General features: G+C 40.7%; 1 protein-coding gene across 1 annotated transcript in view; it reads right to left on the reverse strand.

Moving 5' to 3' along the window:
- The window catches only part of SORCS1 (sortilin related VPS10 domain containing receptor 1), a 576,135-nt gene that overhangs the window by 136,375 nt on the left and 415,875 nt on the right, over positions 1 to 23,885 (reverse strand). The window contains exons 8-10 of the mRNA XM_027113082.1: positions 19,350 to 19,468; positions 16,703 to 16,792; positions 9,160 to 9,339 (exon numbers count right to left, since the gene is read on the reverse strand). Of these exons, the coding sequence (XP_026968883.1) occupies positions 9,160 to 9,339; positions 16,703 to 16,792; positions 19,350 to 19,468 (389 nt within the window). The remainder of the gene's footprint in view (positions 1 to 9,159; positions 9,340 to 16,702; positions 16,793 to 19,349; positions 19,469 to 23,885) is intronic.

A 23,885-nucleotide genomic window follows, 5' to 3' on the forward strand; every position in this document is an offset into this window, starting at 1 on the left:
TTTCAACACTATGCAAAGGTTATCCTATTTAATGCTCACAAAAGCCAGGAGATATAGTTACCATCAGCCTCATCTGAGGATGAGGGAACGGAAACTTAGATTAAGTGTCTTTCTGGAGCACAGACGGAGTAAGTGAATAAGCTAGCAAGCATATTTGAACCCATTTAACTTAACTCAGCCCCTTTATATTATAATATGAAAATTTTTAAGCAGAAGGATGAAACCATGGTATCAGTCCTTGTCACATATGAACCACTATACCTAGTACTTTATATGTAAAACCTCCAATATTCACTATAAACCTGCATAGCAGCTATTATCCCGATTCTACAGATGAGGAAACCAAGGCATAAGGAAATTTTAATTGCTTAAGATAACAGAGAGTTGGAGTTCACACCCAAATCTGTTGGACTTCCAACATTCTTTCAACAAATACAGCTCTGACTGTCAATTCAAAGAGGCTGGGCTTCGATCAATGGAACATGCACATTTTGCCTTTGCTTTTGACACAAACCTCATTAGTTTGTACCTGCTGTTTTGGCATCTGGGATCATTTAGAGTTGAGCCAACTTTGTACTCCTTTGGAACAACAAATCTGTTAAGCAAATAAATGGTATAAACGAGTTTCTGGGCGGAATACTGTGAACTACTTAGGAAAACAAGCCTCATTTGGGGCCAGTAACAGTAGCCAGAACACTTTCTTATGCATTGTGGATCCCCCGTGAATGTGGAAGATGTAAATTTTCAGAAGTACTCTACCTCCCAATAACGATATGTTAACTACAAATAATATTTATTGATAGTTATTCACTATTTCGGCTCCATAAGGACTACGCACCAGGGAAGCTCATGCTGGTTTCGCATATGTTCGAGAGGCTGTTACATATTTAAATGACTAAACTGCCAATTCTTTAAAGATTCAATTTCATAAATCAGAATTTTCCTGCAGTCATACCTGTCTTCCCTCCATAGCAGTCCCAAACAAGAGAAATGACACTGTCATAACCATGCAACACTCTAGAAGTTTACAAGACGTAGAGAATGGATAAAAATATTACCCATCCCGGTAGTTCCCTTCCCCATTTCCCTCCCTGCCCTGTCTCTCTTTTGGCACGGGTGTCAGAGCAGGGTTGTGCGTGTTTAGGAGCTGGTGCATTTGGGACTTCCCTGGTGGCACAGTGGTTAAGAATCCACCTGCCAATGCAGGGAACACGGGTTCGATCCCTGGTCCGGGAAGATCCCACAAGCTGCGAAGCAACTAAGCCCATGTGCCACAACTACTGAGCCTGCGCTCTAGAGCCCACGAGCCACAACTACTGAGCCCTCATGCCACAACTAGTGAAGCCCGCGTGCCACAACTACTGAAGTCGGCGTGCCTACAGTCTGTGCTCCACAACAAGAGAAGCCACCGCAGTGGGAGAACTGTGCACTGCAACGAAGAGTAGCCCCCGCTCGCCGCAACTAGAGAAAGCCCACACGCAGCAATGAAGACCCAACTCAACCAAAAATAAATAAATAAATTTATTTTTTTTTAAAAAAAGGAAGCTGGTGCATTTGATCTGCAGAAGCGGTGAATTTATTGGCCCCCGACTGCATGGCATTATCAAATGCCACTTGAGCAGACAGCCTGTGCTTTGTAATTCATCTCTGGCAGCCTGGGCTTCAGGTTTATCTTGAGGAACAGAAACTTGGCAAAGCTGAGGGAATGTGTCACAACAGGGTACAGACCTAGAGAGTGTCTTCTTATTTTCCTCTTGTTGCCAAGGCACTTAACCTGTGAAAATCCCACTTGAGGTGTCTGTCTATCTATCTGTCTATCTATCTATCTGTTACTTATTTGTTTTGGCTTCTTTGGCCTGGTCTGCAAAGATGGTCACCCCTGCTTGCTCTTGGGGCTTTGTGCCATTCAAGGTTCCTTCTCCCTGAGCCTGAGGAGTCTATCTATGTGTCTCGGTGCTTGCCTATTGTGAGGTCTCATCATATGTCTCTAGAACCTCTACCCTCTTACTGTAGAACTTTGCATACCAAGGGAGCAGTATTAGTGCCCAAAATGTGGAATGTGTGTGTACTTGTGTGTACATGTATGCATATGTGTATTAATGTGTGTGTGTGTGTGTGTGTGTAAGGTCTGGGCTTCTGCTGAGGATGAGGGACATATTTCTGTTGCCAGACAACCTCCCTCTGCGTCCACAGCATGTAGACTGGGGTGGGACTATGGTGGGATGGGGCGGGGGGTGGGAGGAAAACTACTATTCCTACTGGAAGACATGCTTCACATAGACACAGAGTTCTAAGGAACATATTCCTATGAGGATGATACATCTCACTGTTGGGAGTTTGTCTCCCTTCAGGGAAAGAGCTGTTATTAGCTTTTCTACCTTTCTGAATTCTGCACAAAGATGCCGAGTGTGTTAAGAAGCCACTTTTCTTCCTTTGCCTCTCATACAGGGGAATTTGATACCAGAAGTTTCAAAGGTATTAGTAATTATTTCTTATTCTCTAATATCATATAAGCCAAAATAACATTTTGATTAGATTTTTAAATATGAAGTGTTACAGCTCAAACCTCAAGCCAACATAAAGTACAACAGTACACTGACCATTCCCCAGGGTGATAGCCTCAAAATGCTACCTTCCCTTCTCTCCTCTTACTTTCTTTGATCAAGTTTCCCACTCTCTTAGACAGCATCCCAACATGCCTCTCCCTATCGATCCTTCAAGGCCCAGCTCAGTAAGCCTTTCTCCAGAAACCAGGACCTCTTTTTCATCCTGACTGTCCCCAGCTCTTCTTCTCTGTCCTCCAATTTGTATAGATGGTACCTACATCTTTGCTCTCAACAACCAGGTAAGCTTCTCAAGGGCACCAGTCTTCCTGGAAATGTCTCTTGCACTCCTAATACTCCTTACCACATGTTAATTCTTCATAGATTCTCTTGTCATCTCTCACATCACTGTCTCCCACTTGAGTATAACTTTTGATTTATCATTCAATCCACCGTATTCCCTCATTAAAATTAATAACTGAAAAGTCACTTTGTACAAGAAGTCCTTTTTCTTCGTTTTTAATGAAATAGGCAGAATTCTGCATTAGAAGACCGAACAACATTAATAGTGCCCCAAACTTATTGAGTATTTAAGAAATGTCAGACACTACATGAAAGGCTTTGCAAGCCTAAGCACATCAATCTAAGTGGTAGACTCGATATATCCTCACTTCACACAGGCAAGAACCAAAGTCTGGATGGCGTCAGTCCCTTGCCTAAGGTCATTCCCTGGAGAACCTTAGCAATGGACTCCACACCAGTCTGTCTATCTCAGAGCCCAAGCACTTAACCCTTTGGCAGTACTAGTTCTTCAAACTTCTTTCTCATCCTAGAGCTTCCTGAGAGAAATATCATATGTGGACATTATAGGAAGTCGCCTTTCATTCATTCTTTAGTACATGTACTCAATAGTTGTTCAATTAATATTTTTTGAATATCTATCACTTATCATGCATTCTAAGCACTGGAAATACAGCACCTAGAATGTCTAAGTAACTTTACAGTCATGCAGCAGGGTTTTTTTTTTTAATAGTCAGAATGTGCTAGGTGCTGAGACTTGGATTTCTTTGGTGATTTAAAGAATGAACCCCAGATATCTTCTTTGTTTTTTAATATTCACCTCTAGAGGGTACTCTCCAGTCCTGATCTTCCATATGTCCTGCACAGAGGTTAAGTTGGGAAGATCTTACACAGGGGTTTTTGCTTATTTCTGCCTCCGATGCTGATTGGGAGCTGATGCCTCCCACCCTCTCTGTCTCAGACTTTAATTACAAATCTGAAGTGTCAAAATTTGAAGAGAATAAAAATATGAATCAACAACAATGGCAAGAAAGAGAACATATTCATCACGATGATTTCTTTGGGCTTTGGAGATAGGATATTTTTCTGTTCTAAAGAGAGGATCCCAGCCAGGAGAGATACATACTCATCAGGCGTCAAGGGTGCCTCTGACATCAGGGAACCCATTGCCAAAAATGTCTAAGTGTTCTTTCCTTCCCTGTGACCTTGGTCAGGCAGCATCACCTACCCAGGGAAAGAGTAGCCTTGAATAATTAGATGGTATATTCTATGTCCTGTAATAACTATGTCCTGGGTGGGAGAGCATTTTTCCTCCCTATCTCTTATGCTGGATTGTAAGAGGTAGTCTTTTCCCAGGAATCAAGGTGTAAGCTACATCATCAGAACCATGGAGCCTTCTCTTTTAAAGAGAAGGTGTTCGTAATGCACAGAAGACATTATGTGTGTAACAGAACATGCATTGGTCATTGGTGGCGTCTTTCATGCAGCTCACTGTGCCTCACTCATACATTCTGTGCCTTCTGAATTTGTCAGCCAGGTGACTTCAATCCCAACACAACCCTTTCGCTTGGCTGGGGTGAACTGTCGTGGTCCATTAAGCCAAAGGGCTCTTCATCATCATTAATTGATACCTCCTTCCAAGAGGAGGGAGGATATTGTCCAAAGCTGTCAGATCCACTCTCATCACCACACCAGAGGAATACACTAGGAATCACACATCTCAGACACTCTCAGCACATCTCTTTTGCTCCGGCCACCATCAGGCACGCTGTCTTCTGTGACCATCCCACATGGTGCCACTGGAGAATTTATGCTATTCAGGAATGACAGAATTTGGGGACACTCATTTCTAGGATTCTCTTGCGCAAATATATCCACCAGACAAAATTGGGAGCCACAGGATAACATAGCCTGAATTCACCTATAACTGCAGGCTCAGGACTTGGTTCAGAGGATGGCGAAGAGGTCCACAGCGATCATCTGCTGATCCTGTTTATGCCGGCTTTTCCTCAGACCATTTTCTTCTTCCGGTCTGGTTTCCTCTATAGCTAGGTCAAGTCTAATACTATTTATCCCGCTCTTTCGTGTGCTTCTATCTTAGGGTTATTACTCGGCCACAATCAAATACAAGCCTAAATACTGATCTTTCTGGACACACATAATGGTTTCTAGCTAAGAGTTTGCATATTAGGGTTCAGATCCTAATTCTGCCACTTACTAGCTCTGTAATCTTATAAAAATGATCGCATTCTCTCTGACTCCATTTTCCTATAAATGGGCGTGATTATAGTCCCTGTGTCATAGAGTGAACATACAGACTGAATGAGATAATTATGAAAGGTTCTTTATAAAGTGCCTGGCACATAATGGTACCCCAAATATCATCTATTTAGTATGATCTTGCAGCAACAAAAATCACTCTCTAGCATTTTTTTCTCTGCAGCCTACTTTCCTGGCTCACGTGTCTTGACTCTTTTGAATGGGGTCCATGGCCAATGGTCAACTCACACTGAGGGGAAATTCTGGTATTTCAATAACTAAATCATGTAAGATGGGCCTCCAACACTTTGTCCCCAACATTTCCCTACCTCATCACATAGACACATACAGTTCTAACGTAGAGAGAACCACATTTGTCGTAAGGTTGCAAGGAGTGAGTGAATAAGATGATTGATTTTAATGAGAACTGTGTTTCCCTCTGCATTTCCCACAAAGACTCACCAACAATACACATGCTCGATACACAGACTCATACAGTCACACATTACACGGTTCGCCTCTGCTAACACAGTATAAAGAGCACATAAGAACAGCAGGCAGTTGGCATGTAGAAGCAAAGGATAAATGCCATCCTTCTCAGTCACCCCCATATGTGAGCAGATGTGAACTCTGTGTATACTCTGTCACCCTCACCTTGCGTACTGCTCATCTCTCCTCCTTATTAATTCATCTATAGATTTTCTTACTTTTCATTTATCTCTAACCACTCATCATTCATTGCAATTCTACTGGGAAACTCAGGCTGGATGGCTTTCAGCTTCCTGCTAGGCAGAACAATCAGATTTAAGGAACATTTGTGCCAGGTTCTGTGTCAGCCAATATTCTTTCTACCTAGGTAATCAGCAGATATGGCACTGCCATTCTGATCACATCAATTTCAATTCAAGTTGCTGTGAACTGCCAGGCTAATAAAACAAAGACTCTTCTTCCCCGGTCCCAGGATGCAGGACACCTTTACATAATGTAGTTACACCGCTGTTCAAAGTGATGATAATAAGAGCCAGCAGTTTCCCAACAGATAGTCAACCTCAAGAGACACCCAAAGGGAAAACATAAAGATTACCAAAAAATGGTTTGTCGTGTCCAGAGGTCATTCTATTTCCTCTTCTCACTCCCTACCTGTTAGCTATTTTTGATTTCAGAAAACCATTCATGAGAACAGTTGCAAATAACAGGAAATGACAAAGTCATTCTTGTTCAAATTTGTCATCTTTTCCATAATCAAGGGACTAATTTAAATGGTCTCTATTTTGGCAGAAAAAAAAAATTATCCAGAGAAATTATTCCACACTGACTTGAAAAGAGGGGAGAAGATAATCAGGAAGGAAAAAATGCAACCTGAAAATCAAATGTTTTCAGGAGAGCAGGGACAGAGCCGAGACCAGGGAAGCAAACTGGGTGATTAATGTGGGACAGCTGATTAGACTTCATACTCTCAGAGCAAGATATTTCCACTGTAAATGCTGGATCAAGGCAAGAAAACATATGGTATTTCAAAAAAACACGCGTAAAGTTTGAATGTTTATAACACATTTACAAAAGAGGAAAGAAATGTTGCAATTTACATTTGTTTATAAGAAGACAGCTTTGGTGATAAAGGATGTCATATGGCCCTGCTAATTACAATATGGAAAGAAGCAGAGATCCAAAATGGTGGAAATACTTTGGACATTTAAACAATGTGGGTAGATTTTAAGACCAGAACATTGTTCTGGGGCTTAAACTCACTGGAACATAATATCAATTATACTATCTATAATTTGTTGAGTATTGTATTTCAGGCACTGCTCATGGTACTTTAAGAAGATTAGCTTATTTCATCTTCAGAGAAATCCTATCAAGGAGGTACCATGTTTACTCTCTTGTTTTAAACAAGAAAACTGAGGCTCAGTAGTTGTTGGATTTATCTCAAGAATATATACACGTGGCATGGCCGGGATTTAAACCCAGCCAGCCTGAGTCTAAAATTTACACCCTAAATCAGAATTTTACCCTACATGAATTTGAAGGTAAATCACCAGAATATGTAAATGTTTTCCAGAATACATGTGCAGTTTGAGGCTGAGATATATGATACTATATTTATCTGGAACATGGGCAGGAAATGAAGTGGAAGAAACTTGTGAATGTATAAAAAATTTGCATGGTATTTTTCTAAATATATACACAAAAAGTACGTCCTATGCTAGTCTACCATAATTTCCATCACAAATACTTGAGCTCCGAAATGGGCATATAGTTTGTTAACATGCCTTTATACACACAGAGAAGTTTAGATACTAGAAGAAAATTCCCAAGAACTCCTAAAGATGAAGGTATATAGATAGCATTAAAAGGAATTCTAATAATAGGTTTAAATTTCTTAAGTGAAATTGGTTTCTTTCTTTGACATACTGGATATGATTCCCTTACTTCTCATTACACAAACAACCTCTACTCTCTGAACTTATCCTTCACCAAATGATGACATCATTATGACTGAACATATTTGAATAAGTTTTATAATTCTTTTTCAGATCGAATATGTGTATGATTGCACTTCCCAAATTCTGAATATGTTTCATAATGGCTCATTATATCCTATTATAAATCCTTCATAGCACAAGACCGACAAATGGCTAAAATCCATCCCCAGATAGCAGCTTTCTTTTCACCTGACTGTGCTTTAAATGGCCGTTAAAGTGTTGGTGTTTGTCATAAAAGCTAACTGATCCAACATATGATTTTATTTTGAAGCTGGTCATTCTGAGAAACAAAGGGTCAGAGTTCCCTTAGGGAAATCTAGTAAACTCTGCTTTTTGTTTCTCCTCTTCACCCCTCTTTAGGAAAAGAAAGACGTATTGATCTTAGCTCACACGTCAGAAAGGTCGTCAAGTACGAGGGAGTGTCTTTTTTTTTTTTTCAATATTTGGCTGTAATCATTTTTTTAAATTTTATTTTATATTGGAGTATAGTTGATTAACAATGTTATGTTAATTTCAGCTGTACAGCAAAGTGATTCAGTTATACATATAAGAGGGATAGATTGGGAGTTTGGGATTGACATGTGCAAACTGCTATCTTTAAAATGGATAACCAACGAGGACCTACTGTATAGCACAGGGAACTCTCTCAGTATTCTGTAATGACCTAAATGGGAAAAGAATTTGACAAGGGAGTGTCTTCTGATGCAATGCAAAGACATCCTCTTAGTTCTTTCTTCAGAGAGATGTAAGGGAGTACTGCCATCACCCCTGACACCCTATTAGCCCCTCAAGACTGTTTTCAAATTTCACACTAGGCTCACTCTTATTCAAACCCTTTAATTGTTTGACTGCTTCCCTAGATACTTTCCAAGCCCTCTGGGGCTTCATGGCCTGTGGACTTGGTCAACAAAGAATCCCTCCCATTCTCTAGTAGGTCTGCGTCTTTATTCCCATCTTACCCCTAGGTTCTTCATGACCTTTTTTTTTTTTTTTCTTAGATTCCATATATATGTGTTAGCATACGGTATTTGTTTTATGGGGACGGGGAAAGGTAAGCTGGGACAAAGTGAGAGAGTGGCATGGACGTATATACACTACCAAATGTAAAACTGATAGCTAGTGGGAAGCAGCCGCATAGCACAGGGAGATCAGCTCAGCTCAGTGCCTTGTGACCACCTAGAGGGATGGGATAGGGAGCGTGGGAGGGAGGGAGACGCAAGAGGGAAGAGATATAGGAACATATGTATATGTATAACTGATTCACTTTGTTATACAGCAGAAACTAACACACCATTGTAAAGCAATTATACTCCAATAAAGATGTTAAAAAATAAAAAATTTAAAAAATTTTTTAAAAATTAAAAAAAAAAAAGAATCCCTCCCAGAGCTGTTTCGTGGATTGCAAATTAACCAATAAAAATGTTCTGCAACCCCGCCTCCCTCTCCCCCATGGAATGAGGCCACATAAGGAACTAGTTATTAAAATGATTGAGGAAACGGCCAACTTGCGGACTTCAACTGCCAGTCCCAGCGCTGCAGTGGCTCAGGACCACACGTGCCTCGTGACATACCTCATAGAGGTCGATCATGACATTGCCCTCAGGGCCTCTGCTGCTCTGGACATTCTCCAAGGCCAGAGTGAAGTAGACACCACGGGTGTCTGAGATGTAGAGGTTGTATGTGTCGTTTTGGTTCCATTCTTGGACCGCTGCGAACACTTGGTTCTCATCAGTGCTGATGACATGCATGTCCTGAGGAAAGACGCAGGGAAGGAAACAGGAAAAAGAGTTTTATAAATGCAACTGGCACGCGTCCACAGAGTGGAATCTGATGAAGAATACCAGAATAGGCTCATAGGTACTGTGAGGGAGGACAGAGATTTTCCTATAGCATATTTGTGACGTAATAGTTAAGTGTTGGTCACATATTTCCTTTGTCATTCATGAGGTTAGGCAGTAAGGTCATCAGAAAATAGGACAGGGAGATGCTTGGTAGCTCAGTTACAATTTAATTACCTCATTAGATAATTTGAAGGATAATTTCTCAAATATGTATGAGTTTGGAGAATCAGGCATCCTGATAAATTTGCCAAGCACAAACACAGTACATGTTCAGAAGGCATATTTGGGGCAAATACGAGGGGCAGAGAGAAAACAGACAAGCTTTGCATCTCTCACTGTGGTCCAGGGACCAGCAGCATGGACATCACCTGGAAGTCTGTTAGAACCTCAGGCCTCACCTATCGAATAGAAATCTGTATTTTAATAAGATCCATGGATGATTAATATGCACATTAATGTTTAAGAAGCACTTCCCTAAGGCTCAGCAACCCCTAGAGGTTCCGGAGGAAAAATGTTCACGTGAGATCCCCAGAGCACTAATCTTCAGGTTAATGAGTGTCCAAGGACTTAGCTTATCAAAACCTGTACCCTGAGAAGTTCCCCAGGAAACCTTAAATGAAACAGGGAAAAACAGTCTGCGTAAATGATGACGTTTTCAGACTCCGGTTGTCCTGGAAGATAGAAACAAGGCAGACATAATGTGGAGGCAGTGAGCAGATGTCCCTGCCGTGGGGATTCCAAATCCCTTCTCTCCCCATTCAGAACTCCAGAGGAGTGGGTGTTCAGGGAGAGGCTGGCATAGACCAAGGCTTGATGTCTCAAACCAAGGCCTGCTGTCTCCTTCAGGAGATCCCGCTCATTGCTCTCGGCAGCCTTCCCCCCTTCGCCCAAGGTGGTACACATTGGTATCACATTCAAAAACCAAAAAGCAAAACAAAAACAGAATTATGTATAAGGCTAAAGGTAAAAGAACAACCTGGAAAGGTTCTTGGCCTTTGTGTAGCTCAGGGCTCAGATCCTCCCAGAGGGATCATCCACTCTCCTTGAAAAGGTTCAGGAGGTCTGTCAATCTTCCTTGGCAACAACTCCAGGGCCGGAAAATTCTACCTAACTTCAAAATTTCCCATTGTAATATATGCCCACGTTCTCTCAATCAATCAGCAATTCAGCTTCAACTTTGCTTTAGACTTAGAGGAGCAAGTCTCTCATTCCTCTTGAAAACTGACCATAGTGAACTCATATGATTCCGGAAGGAAGAAGTCCTTATCCAAAGGGTTTTGTATTCCTGACACCTTCTCAGGCCTTACTGCCATACTCTAGAGTTTGAGAACGTTTTTATAGAAGAAGTGGGGAGGTCAAAAATGAATCCTGCCCGTGAATTCAATTTGGTTGATAATGCAAACTAAGGTTTGGTATAAAAGTTGGCCACATCTTATATCAGCCCAACGCCTATGTACATTTCCTCTGGCAACTGTAGCTTGATGTTCTTTGAAAAAACATCCTCATGCTTCTCAGATAAATTTCCTCCCTGTGCTCAGTCTTTGCTACTTTCTCCCACCCTCGGCACCAGAAGTGATCTTGTAGGCCTAGCATTCAGAAAATTCCATTTTCCTGATGACAGTGATTGGATCAGTGATGGCAAAATCAGTAAGACATGATGCGAGAATGACTGTGGAATTATTAGAGAGAAAAAAGTTATTTTCTACTGTTCGTTTGTAAGCAGTTGGAATAAAAATAAAGTCTAGATCTGATGGAGACATAGCTTGGAGGCAGAGGATAAGCCAATCTCGGAAAAATAGGCTCAAAAGGTGGAGAGAGATGGTCCAAATTCTATGATAGTCTTTGAGTCTCTGAATGTGGATATCTAAGGAGCCTGCCCACCCGTAAACTTGTTTAGTTAGAGAGGACAGTAGAGCAAAATGATGAAAAGAATGGTCTTTGAAAGAAAACTACTTGAGTTCAAATCCCGGCTCTGTCATTCAGCTGTGCGAACGGAACTTTGTGCCTCAGGATTTCCACCTGCAAACCAGAGATGATAATATGCCCTTCGTGGAGTTGTGAGGATTAAATCAGTTAGTAAGTGTTAAGCATTTAACCACGGTGCCTGGTGTTAGCATCTGCTCCATACATGCTAGCTATTTTCTGTTAAGCAAACCCTAAACCCCCTTTGTTGATTAAGCAAGGTTGATTTGGCCTTTCTGTTCATTGCAAATATTAGGGTGCTAACTAATACACTTAACAAAAAGTGGTTCATCCTAATGTTTTGTTTCTTTCTAATTGAGGGAATTGGTCCAAAGGCCATTCATCCACTGAGGGCCAAACCTTCTACGGCCCCCCATTTCCTATAGGACAAAGATCAAAGTCCTTACCCTACCATTTAGAACCCTTAAACAACTACTCCCAATTCATGTTTCCTTCCTTGTTAGCAGGATGTAGCTTCATCCCTGAATTCAAGTTTAAATATTTTAGTAACCTGGACCAGCAGTAACCTGGTCCCTGCATAACTGTGCCTTTGGACGCATTAAATAATCCTAGGGGCCAGAGTAAATCAACCATACTACCGCAGCCCACTCAAACTTTTCCTTGATTGGTGTGGAATGCAAAACACAGATGCATCAAGTACTTACGTCACTTAGAGAACAAGTAACAGAGCAAAAACAGATTAAATGGCCGTGGCTAGATAAGGGCCAAGGGCAGATCTCTCTCTATATATAATCTAATTACACTGAAGAGACTGTTTAAAAACCTTGAGGATATGGGGAGGGGGAAGGGTAAGCTGTGACAAAGTAAGAGAGAGGCATGGACATATATACACTACCAAACGTAAGGTAGATCGCTAGTGGGAAGCAGCCGCATAGCACAGGGAGATCAGCTCGGTGCTTTGTGACCGCCTGGAGGGGTGGGATAGGGAGGGTGGGAGGGAGGGAGACGCAAGAGGGAAGAGACATGGAAACATATGTATAACTGATTCACTTTGTTATAAAGCAGAAACTAACACACCATTGTAAAGCAATTATACTCCAATAAAGATGTAAAAATAAAAAAAAAATTTTAAAAACTACGTTGGTCTTAAATACTGTAACTGAAACGTCTGACATATTTAAATGCCATCTTTCCTTTCTCTTCTTGCCTACACGCGCCTGTATCAGGAAAATATGTTATTTCACCCAAAATGGCACTTTATGGTGAAAGCTTATACTGAGATACAAAATTTTAGACCAAGAAGTGAACTCTGAGATGTTCTAGAGCACTTCCCAACATCTGTTCCATAGGACACCACTATTGTTCGATTTTAATAGATTTTTTTTTGAATGGATCCTTTTGTAAAACGTTTTGATTAATGCTAACTATACAGCTTTCTTGCTCACAGGACATCCTAGAGCCTTTAACGTATCAGCGAGCTTCTGTTAGTCTATAGGCAAGGAGCATGGAATGGAGTTGATTTCTTTTTTTAAACTCACGATCATAGAACCAAATTTTCATGAAGCATCTCTAAGGGCATTTTATTGAGTAATGAGTTTGAGAAAATATTATTGTGAATCTAAGCTCTGTATTTTAAAATTGTAAAAAAAAAAAAAAAAGAAATTGACAAACCAGCCCAAGGTTCAAAGCAGGGGGATGACAGATCTAGGTCTGGAATTAGGGTCTCTCGCTGTGAATCAAGCAGCCTTTTCATCACCCACACCCCGGTTCACATCGATCTTCTCCAACACAGACAACTAGATCCATACTAATATTACCTTACTTTTATAGTGTATCTGTCCTCCAAAATGCTCAAAGCACTTTCATATGTGTTGCCTCATTTATCTCACTTGAGTAGCTCAGAATGAGCTCCAAGTACGGTAAGGGAGGAAAACTGTCACTAGGTCTCCCTGTCTGGAGGGCCTCACACTCTTAATGGTAACAGCAATACTAAAATCTCCCCACCTCCCTCTCTGGTCATCTTTACCATTATATTATTTTTTTTTTTAATACAGCTCAGGGTAACCTCAGTCTTTCAAGAGTTGAAACAATGGCAGGGGATGATTAAAGAAAATTTGAGCATGTAAGTGCAGGTTTGTCTCAGTTCCTTTGGTGAGCATGAAGCTTTGTTCCTTTCCAGCTGCAGCAGCCCTGCTTTGATAGAGGGTCCTGAAATAATGCATCTTTGCCATGGATCACTCCACTCAAGCTGGGGCTTCTCGTTGAAGGTGTAATGGGATTGTAATGAGGCATCTCATTGCCTTAAATAATAAACACCCACTTGGACCAAATAGTACATTCATTCGCTGTAGTGGTTCTGATTTTTCTGGGGACAAGCTAAATTAATCACCCCATTCTACCCTTGGACCTCAGATGAGGCTGACTAATGGAACCTGTTCATCTGGGAGAGTGTGGGAGGGGCCAGACAGCCAATTGAGGCTCAGACTAAAACTCTTCCTTCCAGATTGGCAAGATGCCACTGGGGGCAGCTGTCAACAGTGACTGGCGTGATGGCTATGAACAAGAAACGCACAGTATGTGTTTCCCAACACTCCAGCCAAGGGGCCAAGTGGTTTCTTTGTTTTAAAATACCATTCTGAGGCTGCACAGATCAATGGGACTTTTTCTCTGGATGCTCCTCAGTATATAAAAATTTGGGGGGTGGGTGCTGCTCCCTTTTAGTAATAGAATCTATTAATTTATTTAGAGAGTAGAAAAGTGTAATACAAGGAATGCCAGTTTGGGAGTCAGGAGACTCAAGTTCTAGCCTCAAATCTGCAGCAAGAAGCTTCTGGTTTGGCTGAAACTTATTCCACTCAAAAAGTATATTCCCAAGAGTAAGTAAGCATGAGATGAGTGGCTTGAAACTGCTGTTTCCCGATGTGGTCCCAATTCCCACATGTCTCTTGAACAGGAGCATCTCACTGCATTGAGTATGTTCTTGTTTTTAAAGGTGAAAATCTTGCAAGCCAACTCCTTCATTTATTGGTCAAAGACAGCAATTTATTTCAGTGCTCAAGTGAAAAAAAAACAAAACAACAAAAACAAAACAAAGCAAAACAACCACCAGCTCTGTTGGACTTACCAAGGTAACATGATCATCTCCCTCATGGACCTCCCTAAAAGATTATCAAGGGTAATTTTAACAACACTCAATTTTTCTTTTACATACTGACTTTACCCAATTCTCATCTAAGGCACAACTCCAAGGCTGTGTTTGTCTTTTTGGAAAATGTTTTAAGCCGAATCAAGAGCAAGGAGCATTTAAACACACACAGGCGTAGGCATATAGTTCTGGGCAATTACCACTGTCATTAATCTCTTAGCAGCTGAAAAAAATAACTACTAATATGGAAGTAGTTCTTTGCAGTTAATAGTGTAATTTAATGTGTGTTATCTCTAATGGGCTGAGGTTTACAGCTCACTTTTCACTATGCTAGGGTTAGGGGCAGAGTGATGACCAAGGACGAGAATTCTGCCTGGAGAAGCCACTGTCTCTCCTGGGAGAGGAGACCTGCAGCGCCCTTGTGCTATATCTATCACTGATTCCCTGGGCAGGTAGCTGATGTTGGTCCAAGATAGCAAACTACAAAGTCATGGATAAAAATACAAGACGAAGAGTCATGAAAACACAATTGAAAAAGCAGTTATTTATGTTCTTTGTTCAACCAAAGCTTTCAAAGCTGAGCTATGTTTAAACCTACACAGTCCCCTTCTTACAGCCACACACATCTCCCTTGTTCTATTGATCAAGGCATACCTGTCAGAATGGCCATCATCAAAAAGTCTACAAATAACAAATGTTCGGGAGGATATAGAGAAAAGAGAAGCCTCCTACACTGTAGGTGGGAATGTAAATTGGTGCAGTCACTGTTGAAAACAGTATGGCATTTCCTCAAATAACTAAACATAGAACTACTATATGATCCAGCAATTCCACTGCTGGGTATATAGCCAAAGAAAACAAAAACACTAATTCAAAAAGATAAATGCATCTGAATGTTCATAGCAGTATTATTTACAATTGCCAAGATATGGAGGCAACCAAAGTGCCTTTAGCAGATGAATGGATAAAGAAGATGTGTGTGTGTGTGTGTGTGTGTGTGTGTGTGTGTGTGTGTGTGTGATGGAATATTAGCCATAAAAATGAATGAAATCTTGCCTTTTGTGACAACATGGATGGACCTAGGGAGTATTATGCTTAGTGAAATAAGTCAGAAAGAGAAAGACAAATCCTCTATGTTATAGCTTATATGTGGAATCTAAAAAGTAAAACAAATGAATGTATATTAAAAAAAAAAAAAAACAGACTCACAGATACAGAGAACAAACTAGTGGTTACCCGTGGGCAAAGGGAAGGGTGGAGCAGCTAGATAGAGGTATGGGATTAAGAGATATAAACTATTATGTATAAAATAAATAAGCAACAAGGATATATTGCACAGCACAGGAAAATATAACCACTATTTTGTAATCTATAAAAATATTGACTCACTATGTTGTATACCTGAAGCTAATATAATACTGTAAATCAACTATACTTCAATAAAAAATTTAAAAATAAAAACACTCACATGTCAGTGGTTGTTGCTAGAAAAAAAAAGGCACAATACATTAACAATTTCTGGCTACTTAAAATACATCACAGTGGCAGCAAGACCTCAAATCCACAGCTTTGAGCTCCCAAGTCAGTTTCACTTCCACTAGGTGGCGCTCCATATTAACGCAGTTCTTCAGTGTTTGTGGAGAGAGTCTGGGGATGTTAGCGGTTGGGAGTCTTTAACTTTTTTCTGCCACTCTTTTTAAAGGACTATGTCTTTGGGAAAGTCTAAAAAATTAGCTGTGTCTCCGAACCCTAAAGAAAACCAGTCTCGTAAGTTCCACTGGGAAAGAAAGCAAATGTCGGACGCTACATCGCCGCATCACCTCTCCATGATTAATAACAACAAAATGGTATATAGATATGTATCATACCTGTTGCACTGATATACTGTGTATCCAAAGCATAGTTTCTGTCCTACTAGAAAACCAATACATCCCACTTGAAAAGCAAAAGCACGTCAGTTATCAATTTACTCAGATGCTCCTACAGCAAGAATTCCAAAGAATTAGAAAGAGGGAGAGGTGGGGGAGGGAGGGATGGACCACTGAGAGAGAAAGAAGGATAAGGAGGTTGGCAAAAAGGAAAGTAAAGAAGTGAACTTGAGAAACAGAGATGGGGGATGAAAAGAAATAAATAACTACAAGAGACTGAAAGAGTCCTTGGGAAAAAGAGTAGACACTGAAATAGAGAAATTGATTCAGGCCATACCTTGGGCAAAGCATATTTGGGCAGCTTCATTTGGGCAAACGCATTCCTTCGGTAGGAAACGTAGTAGTGTGGCCGTCCTCCTGATGTCAGCTGGAGCGTAAACATAAAGGGTGTAAGAAGAGCTACTACGACAGTTACAGGTCACAGAAGGACAGCCCCTGAATGCAAGGGGGTAGCTGCCAACACAACAGCGTAAGTGAGTATTGTGGGCCAGTGTAAAGAATTGGCATTCAGTTCAAAAACAACTTAGACAGTGTATGTGATTTCAGAGGCCCAAAGTGAACCCACTGCACAAAAATACAATTCTTCAATTTGCCCTGCGGTGCAGAAGTCAGGAGACATTTTTAGCAATTTTTTTTTTTTAATAATACAAGCCTTAGGGTATATTGGATCTGTGTCCCTCAGCAGCCCAGCCATCTAGCCCCAAGACTTTGACCACACAAACAGGTCCCTGTGCCAGATGAGAAGGGAATGGTCCAGGTCACAGAGCGGCAGAACGGGAGCGCCCATCTCGGCACTGAATTCCGGCTCTGTGCAGTCACACTGCTGGCTGTGAGCATGTCCCACACACAGCAGTGCTGCTGATGCGTTAGATGGAAATCCAAGCCAGGATCGTGGTTCAAAATCGTTCCAGATCTCAACCTCCCCGAAGAGAACAAATGGCGAGCTGCCTCCCCCAGGTCTGCCCAGAATGTACAGCCCAAAGAACGCTGTGAGTCTGAGGGAGGGTGAGAAGCGCTGTGGTCTCCAACTCAGCTGAGCACCACGAGGTGCAGGCTGTGAGCGGTGCACTGCCACTCTCTTTCTCCTTTGGAGCCACTGTTTTTTCCCCAGCTTTATTGAGATATTATTGACATATAGCACATGCAAGTTTAAAGTGTACAATATGATGATTTGATATGCATATATTGTGAAATGATTACCTCATATAAGGTTAGTTAACACCTCCATCCTTTTACTTAATTAAGATTTTGTGTCTATGTGTGTGATAAAATTTCAGATCTATTCTCATAACAACTTTCAAGTATATAATACAGTATAGCCACTATGCTGTTTATTACTTATACATCATATAGCTGGACATGTACCCCCTTTGACCGGCATCTCCCCATATCCCTAGCCCCCAGTCCCTGAAAACCACCTTTTTACTCTCAGTTTCTATGAATTCCTGTTGCTACTCTTAACCCATGTAAACATCTGGACTTTGAAGTCATCTGGAGTTTGCATACTCAGAATGTCAACAAATGCTCTGGGTGAATTTTCACCAGACACGTAAAAATGTGACTAGAAAGTTATATTCACCATGACGTGGCCAGACCACCTCTTGGTCCTAGTGTCGGGTTATATGTTCATAGTGGCCTGGGTAGAAAATATATAAAACTCTAAATGCACAATTGATTTTCATTTGTGAGTCATATATGTGGATTATAAACTGTTGCTAGAAAACAGGAAAGGTCCCTGGAAGCAACACTGATAGAGAAACCATTTATACACAGAACCAATATGGGTAACCATTTCCCATTTTAATGTCACTTGATAATTTGATGCTGAAGTTATCAGAGTGCTCATTATTCATTTTCCTAGAGGAAAAGGAAGTGTGTGTGTGTGTGTGTGTGTGTGTGTGTGTGTGTGTGTAACTGTGAACTACTTTAAAAGTACATAGGCTGATAGTAAGGGATTTGAACATTTACTTCCCAATACATGGGATTAAATATTCTAAATTATGATTTCTTGTCCAAGTAAACATACTAGTATCTAGAATGTCTCAATCACAGTGAAACTGTAGGTTTATTTATATATATAAACTATTTAGCTATTGTACCTTTGTCAATTTTAGCATGGAAAGCAGTAAAGGAATTTTTAAATGTTTTGTCCAAACAAGCCTAAATTTGTCCTTAAATGTGAAAAGAAACAAAGCATTCTTGTTCCTTCTCTCTTCTAACCACTCCTGAACCCTCAGCTTCTCAAGCTGTTTCTCACTCTTGCAGAGGTGAGAAACCTGTCTGAATGCATCTCATCTAAATTCTCTTGACCCTGATCTCAGTCGTGCCTGTAAACAACAGAGGCTGATCGTGCTCTATCGGCTCTGCCTCTCACCACCTCCAGGCACCCCACATTGACAAGTCCTCCAGATACCACCCCAAGGAAGGAATTACTATTCTGTTAGTATAGAAGCTTCAAATTGGTAATGTTCCTTTTGTTAAAAAAACAATGCCTTGGTGGTGGGGGGGAAAGGGTAAGCTGGGACGAAGTGAGAGACTGGCATGGACATATATACACCACCAAATGTAAAATAGATAGCTAGTGGGAAGCAGCCACATTGCACAGGGAGATCAGCTCGGTGCTTTGTGACCACCTAGAGGGGTGGGATAGGGAGGGTGGGAGGGAGGAAGACGCAAGATGGGGGAGATACGGGGATATATGTACACATACAGCTGATTCACTTTGTTATACAGCAGAAACTAACACACCACTGTAAAGCAATTATACTCCAATAAAGTTGTTAAAAAAATAATAATAATAATGCTTTTTTTTTCTTGCTTTATGGCTTTTCAGGGAGTGTAAGCAGGCAAAGGGGCTGCATTAGGGACAGAAGCAGGGAAGGGAAATGTCTTTGACACAGTCAATGGAAGTGGATCTTTCATACCTGAACAAACACATAATCATCCTGGACAATCAAAGAGTCTGGGTCAATGTAGCCTGGGAAAGGTTTGTTTCTGCTGGCCTCGGTGCAGTTCTGCATTCCGCAGGTTAGGTATTGTGAATCTGAAATAAACGAGGGTGGGGTGATATACACACAGCATGTTAGAGTCAGAGTGGACACCTTCTACCTTTCTCGCTGTCTTCAAGCCTTTCCACAAACCTCACATTCTCTATTCACTACATTACTGTTACTATTGTCGTTAAAAGTATTATCAGTATTATTTTACTCACTTGCTGTCAACACCACCATCACTATTTCCCAGTGCCTCCACCAACTCTTGTCATCCTAGAATATTAAATTCCTGTTAATTAAATTTTTTCCTTCCAAACCCAAATGAAAATATTTTCAAAAGCTGGCAATAATACTTGTGCCTTCTTAGTTATTTTTTCTCCTTTATAGGCTTCACCTCCACACTTCAACCTTTGGTAAACTGGGAAACACACACATATGTGTAATCATCAATCACCTCACGGTAGAAGTGCTGTTGTTATAAACAATAAGGTGCTATGTGAAGATGAAGGTTTTTCTTCTATTACTAATTGGAAATAAAACAGAATTGAGAGGAGATTCCCAACTCAAAAACTTTGCCCTCATTTTATAGGTGAGTAAACTAAGACCCTGCATCTCACCTGAGACTATAGCAGGTGATAAACATACCGGTAATAACAATAGATTTGATCCCTGTTGCTGGAAGCATATTGTATGAGGGAGGCTGTCACTGTTTTTCAACCACAACTATTCTGCCCTCTCTATGAATCAGATGTCACTTAAAAGTCCCTTTGCCTCCTTGCACTGAGAATAAATTCAAACCCTCTACCACCACTGCTTCAACTGCCCCTCATGCTAGTCTCTTCTCTCCCTGTGACTCTTCTACTCTAAACTGCAATATGTTCAGGAATTTGGCCAAACTTTCGACCACTAAAGAGGCTTTACATTTGTATTCTCTCCGCCTAAACTGCTTCTCCCCAGGATGTTCCCCAAAGAAGGTCTAGATTTCAGCTTACTGTTACTTCTGAGGGTTTTCCATGATTACTTTCGATAACACTCCATCCTGTTAATTCCCTTCATGGAATTTATCACAATCTAAAGTCACCTTGCTCATGATTTATTTCTGCCCCTCTCCCTGTTAGAATATAAGCTCCATGAAGACAGAGACCTCTTTTGTCTTTGTTGTTCCCTCCTAGACCTCCAGATTCTAATACTGTTCCAGGCACATAGTACGTAATAAATAAATATTCCTTGGAACATACCACTTTACTGGAATATATCTTTTTGAATGAAAAAGGAAGTTATTTTAACTTTTTTTTGGTGCTTAATGAGTAAGTTTAATTTTAGGACATCAAAGATGTATGAAGAAATCCACTCTTCCAAATGAAGAAATCAGGACATGATTATTTACATGAAATGGGGGGTAGGCAATCGTATGTTGAGTTGGATATTAGGATTCACTAATTGACTTCCCTGAAGGAAATTTCTAGCACTACTTTTACTGAAGAACTTGGGTAAACCTGTATTCTACAAGGAGTGCCGCTAGGGGGCGGCATGCATATTTGCTCCAACTGACCAATGGCTGACGTAGCTGCTGATGAGCTCTAAGGAGAGGGAAGGAGAGCTTTATCTACAATCTTCCTTTATCCACAATCTTCCTTTATCCCGCTGCCATGTGTGGTGATGGCGATAGCGCTCAAGTATTTTAACCCATCTTGTCCTCCAAAGAGAAACTAAAGAAAAGCCTTTCAGGCTTCCCTGGTGGCGCAGTGGTTGGGAGTCCGCCTGCCAATGCAGGGGACACGGGTTCATGCCCCGGTCTGGGAGGATCCCGCATGCCCCGGAGCAGCTGGGCCAGTAAGCCATGGCCGCTGAGCCTGTGCTCTGCAACGCGAGAGGCCGCAACGCTGAGAGGCCAGCGTACCGGAAAAAAAAAAAAAAAAAAAGCCTTTTACACTCCCTTCCGTATCTCCTTTCTTAGACATTCTTATAGTTTCATTTTAGGGCATAACTCATGATCTTTCTCCCTGAAGAGAATTTCTGGGACTCACCCCTTCCCAGAACAGTTCTCCCCATGCCACACAAAACCTGCACCTCACAATTTCACACTCCATCAGACCCTTCTACAGCTTTAGCTGACTTCTGTTTTTCAAAAGGCAACTCAGGGTCATAGAAATGGAGATTGGCATCTGTGAGACCTGGGCTTGAGTTCTGGTGTGGTCATAGCTGCATAATTCAAAGGAAATTATCTTCCCGAGTCTTGCTACTTTCATCTATTAAATGAGGATGCCAATGTCCACTATCTTGTAGTTTGGCTCTAAGGATTTACTGAAATAATATATATGCTAAATGCTTTGAAACTCAAAGTTGTACAAATGTCAGTTGTTACTATCAACTATAATGTTCCTATTTTCTCTTTTGCTTCTTTTCACAATGATTAGATCAGTTTGGGGCACACAGTTTGTCCTTAAGGAAACTGAATTTGAGTATTACAGTTATATTTCACTATCAGGTACTATCAGTGACCTATCCAATGCTCATTCCTCTCTGCCTCTTTGCCAGAAAAGCCAGTACTGGACCTGGTGGCTCATCTTTCTTCCACATGAATCAGAAGCTCTGATGTGCAGGGAATAATCCTCTTGAGTCTATGCCCACTCTACTTGCCATCATTTGCTTTAGGGAAAGCCATTTAAACCAGTTCTAGTAAATAAGAAGTGAAAGAGATCTTTTAAGGGGCTACGGGGAGGCACAGCACAGAAGACCTTCTTCTGCTACCATACAACACTGAGTCAACATGATGTGTGGGACTGCTCTAGCCTTCTTGTGCATGGAGGAGTCTTAGAGTTAAACTTACACAATGAGTATGATGAAGAGGTGGAAGGGACCTGTTCCCTGATGACATCATTGAGGTACTGATTATACTGAACCCAGGGTTGCCCTGTCTCTGTGCTTCTTGTTATGTGAGATAATGAATGAAAACAATTTGAATCAAGGGTTCAGAATTAGGAAGTCTCAGGCTTCAATTTACTAATACAACTTCCAGTTAGAATTTCTCAGACTGCCACCCCGTGAGGACTTCTTGATGAATACACAGTGCTTGTTTTATCTATAATGGTGTCTAATAGTTTCTTTCTTAAGACCTCAACTTCCCCTTCAAAGGTCCCTGAGCAAGAATAAGATGGAAAATATAAACTTTTCACATTTATAACTCAACTATACAAAAATTATGAATCTGAGGGATCTGGGGAGAAATTAAAAGAACAGGGAAACTAATATTTGTTGAACATCTATGTGCCAAGTACTCTAAAGCATGTTCACACTTATTTGGTACATTTAATCTTCACAATACTATAGAGTATAATTTATCAACTGACTTTGCAGATAAAGAGAATGAAACTCCAAGAGATTATAGAAACGGCGGTTAGTACATATAGTACCGTGTAACCGTACAGTACACGGTTTCAAACGGGGTTGGTTGGCCTCCAAGTCTGGTTTATTTCCACTATGTTGCATAGTGGAAATAATGCAACCAATTGGTTGGGGCCAATTTTTGTTAAGCATGTTTTTTGGCTTCCAAGTATAAATGGATATACCTAGATTAAAAAGGTATATCCTGTACGTTTGTTTTTTTAAAAAGGTATATCCTGTATGTTTGTATTTTTAAAAAGGTATATCCTGTCCGTTTGTATTTTTGTGCAGGGTCATCTGGCAATGTGGATCAACATCTTTTCGGGTTCATTTCTGAGAATTCGACTTGAAGAAATAATGAATGATCTATGCCAAGATTTATCTACTTTGATATTCATCATAGTGTTGTTTATAATTTAAAAAAATAAGAGAAAACAAAAAGGCCAACAATTGAGGAACAACTAAATAGACTGTGGCACATGCATAGTTTGCTATTAAAATTCTGCCTTTAGACTATATGTGAGGAATTACAGAAATGCTTAATGCATTTTATATCATAAAAATAGCTTACCAATTAATAATGCTGTATCAATGTTAATTTCTTAGCTTTGAGAAAGAGAACATGGTTGTATAAGACGTTAACATTAGGAGAAGCCGGGTAAAGCTGCACTATCTTGGTAACTTCTCTGTTTATCTGAATTTATTCCAAAATAAAAGTTTTTAAAAAGTAGGTTACCAAAATATGTGCATATGGACACGATTTTGTGCAAGTGGTATATATATAGATGTCTACATATGTATGTTTACATGGGGAAAATGAATAAAAGTTATATATGTGATGTCAACACTTGCGTAGAGGCAGTGATGTGAGAGAGGCAGACAACCTGTGTCAAATCTTTGGTCAGCACCTCTCAGCCGGGGAAAGGGGCCAGGGGTCATGGTGGGCTTGTGGGATCCTGCTTGCAAGAATTAGAGAACTATCTCTAATTCCTTTGCTTGTTCTCTCTCTCTTCACTCCCCGTGCCACATACTGAGGCAGAGCTGTGCAATGAGCCGTTCTTGAGCTGAGAATTACAAAATGTA

The sequence above is a fragment of the Aethalodelphis obliquidens genome, unplaced genomic scaffold (genome assembly GCF_003676395.1).
Source record: "Aethalodelphis obliquidens isolate GAN/ISIS:26980383/991018 unplaced genomic scaffold, ASM367639v1 scaffold11, whole genome shotgun sequence".
In the NCBI taxonomy this organism is placed as follows: Eukaryota; Metazoa; Chordata; class Mammalia; order Artiodactyla; family Delphinidae; genus Aethalodelphis; species Aethalodelphis obliquidens.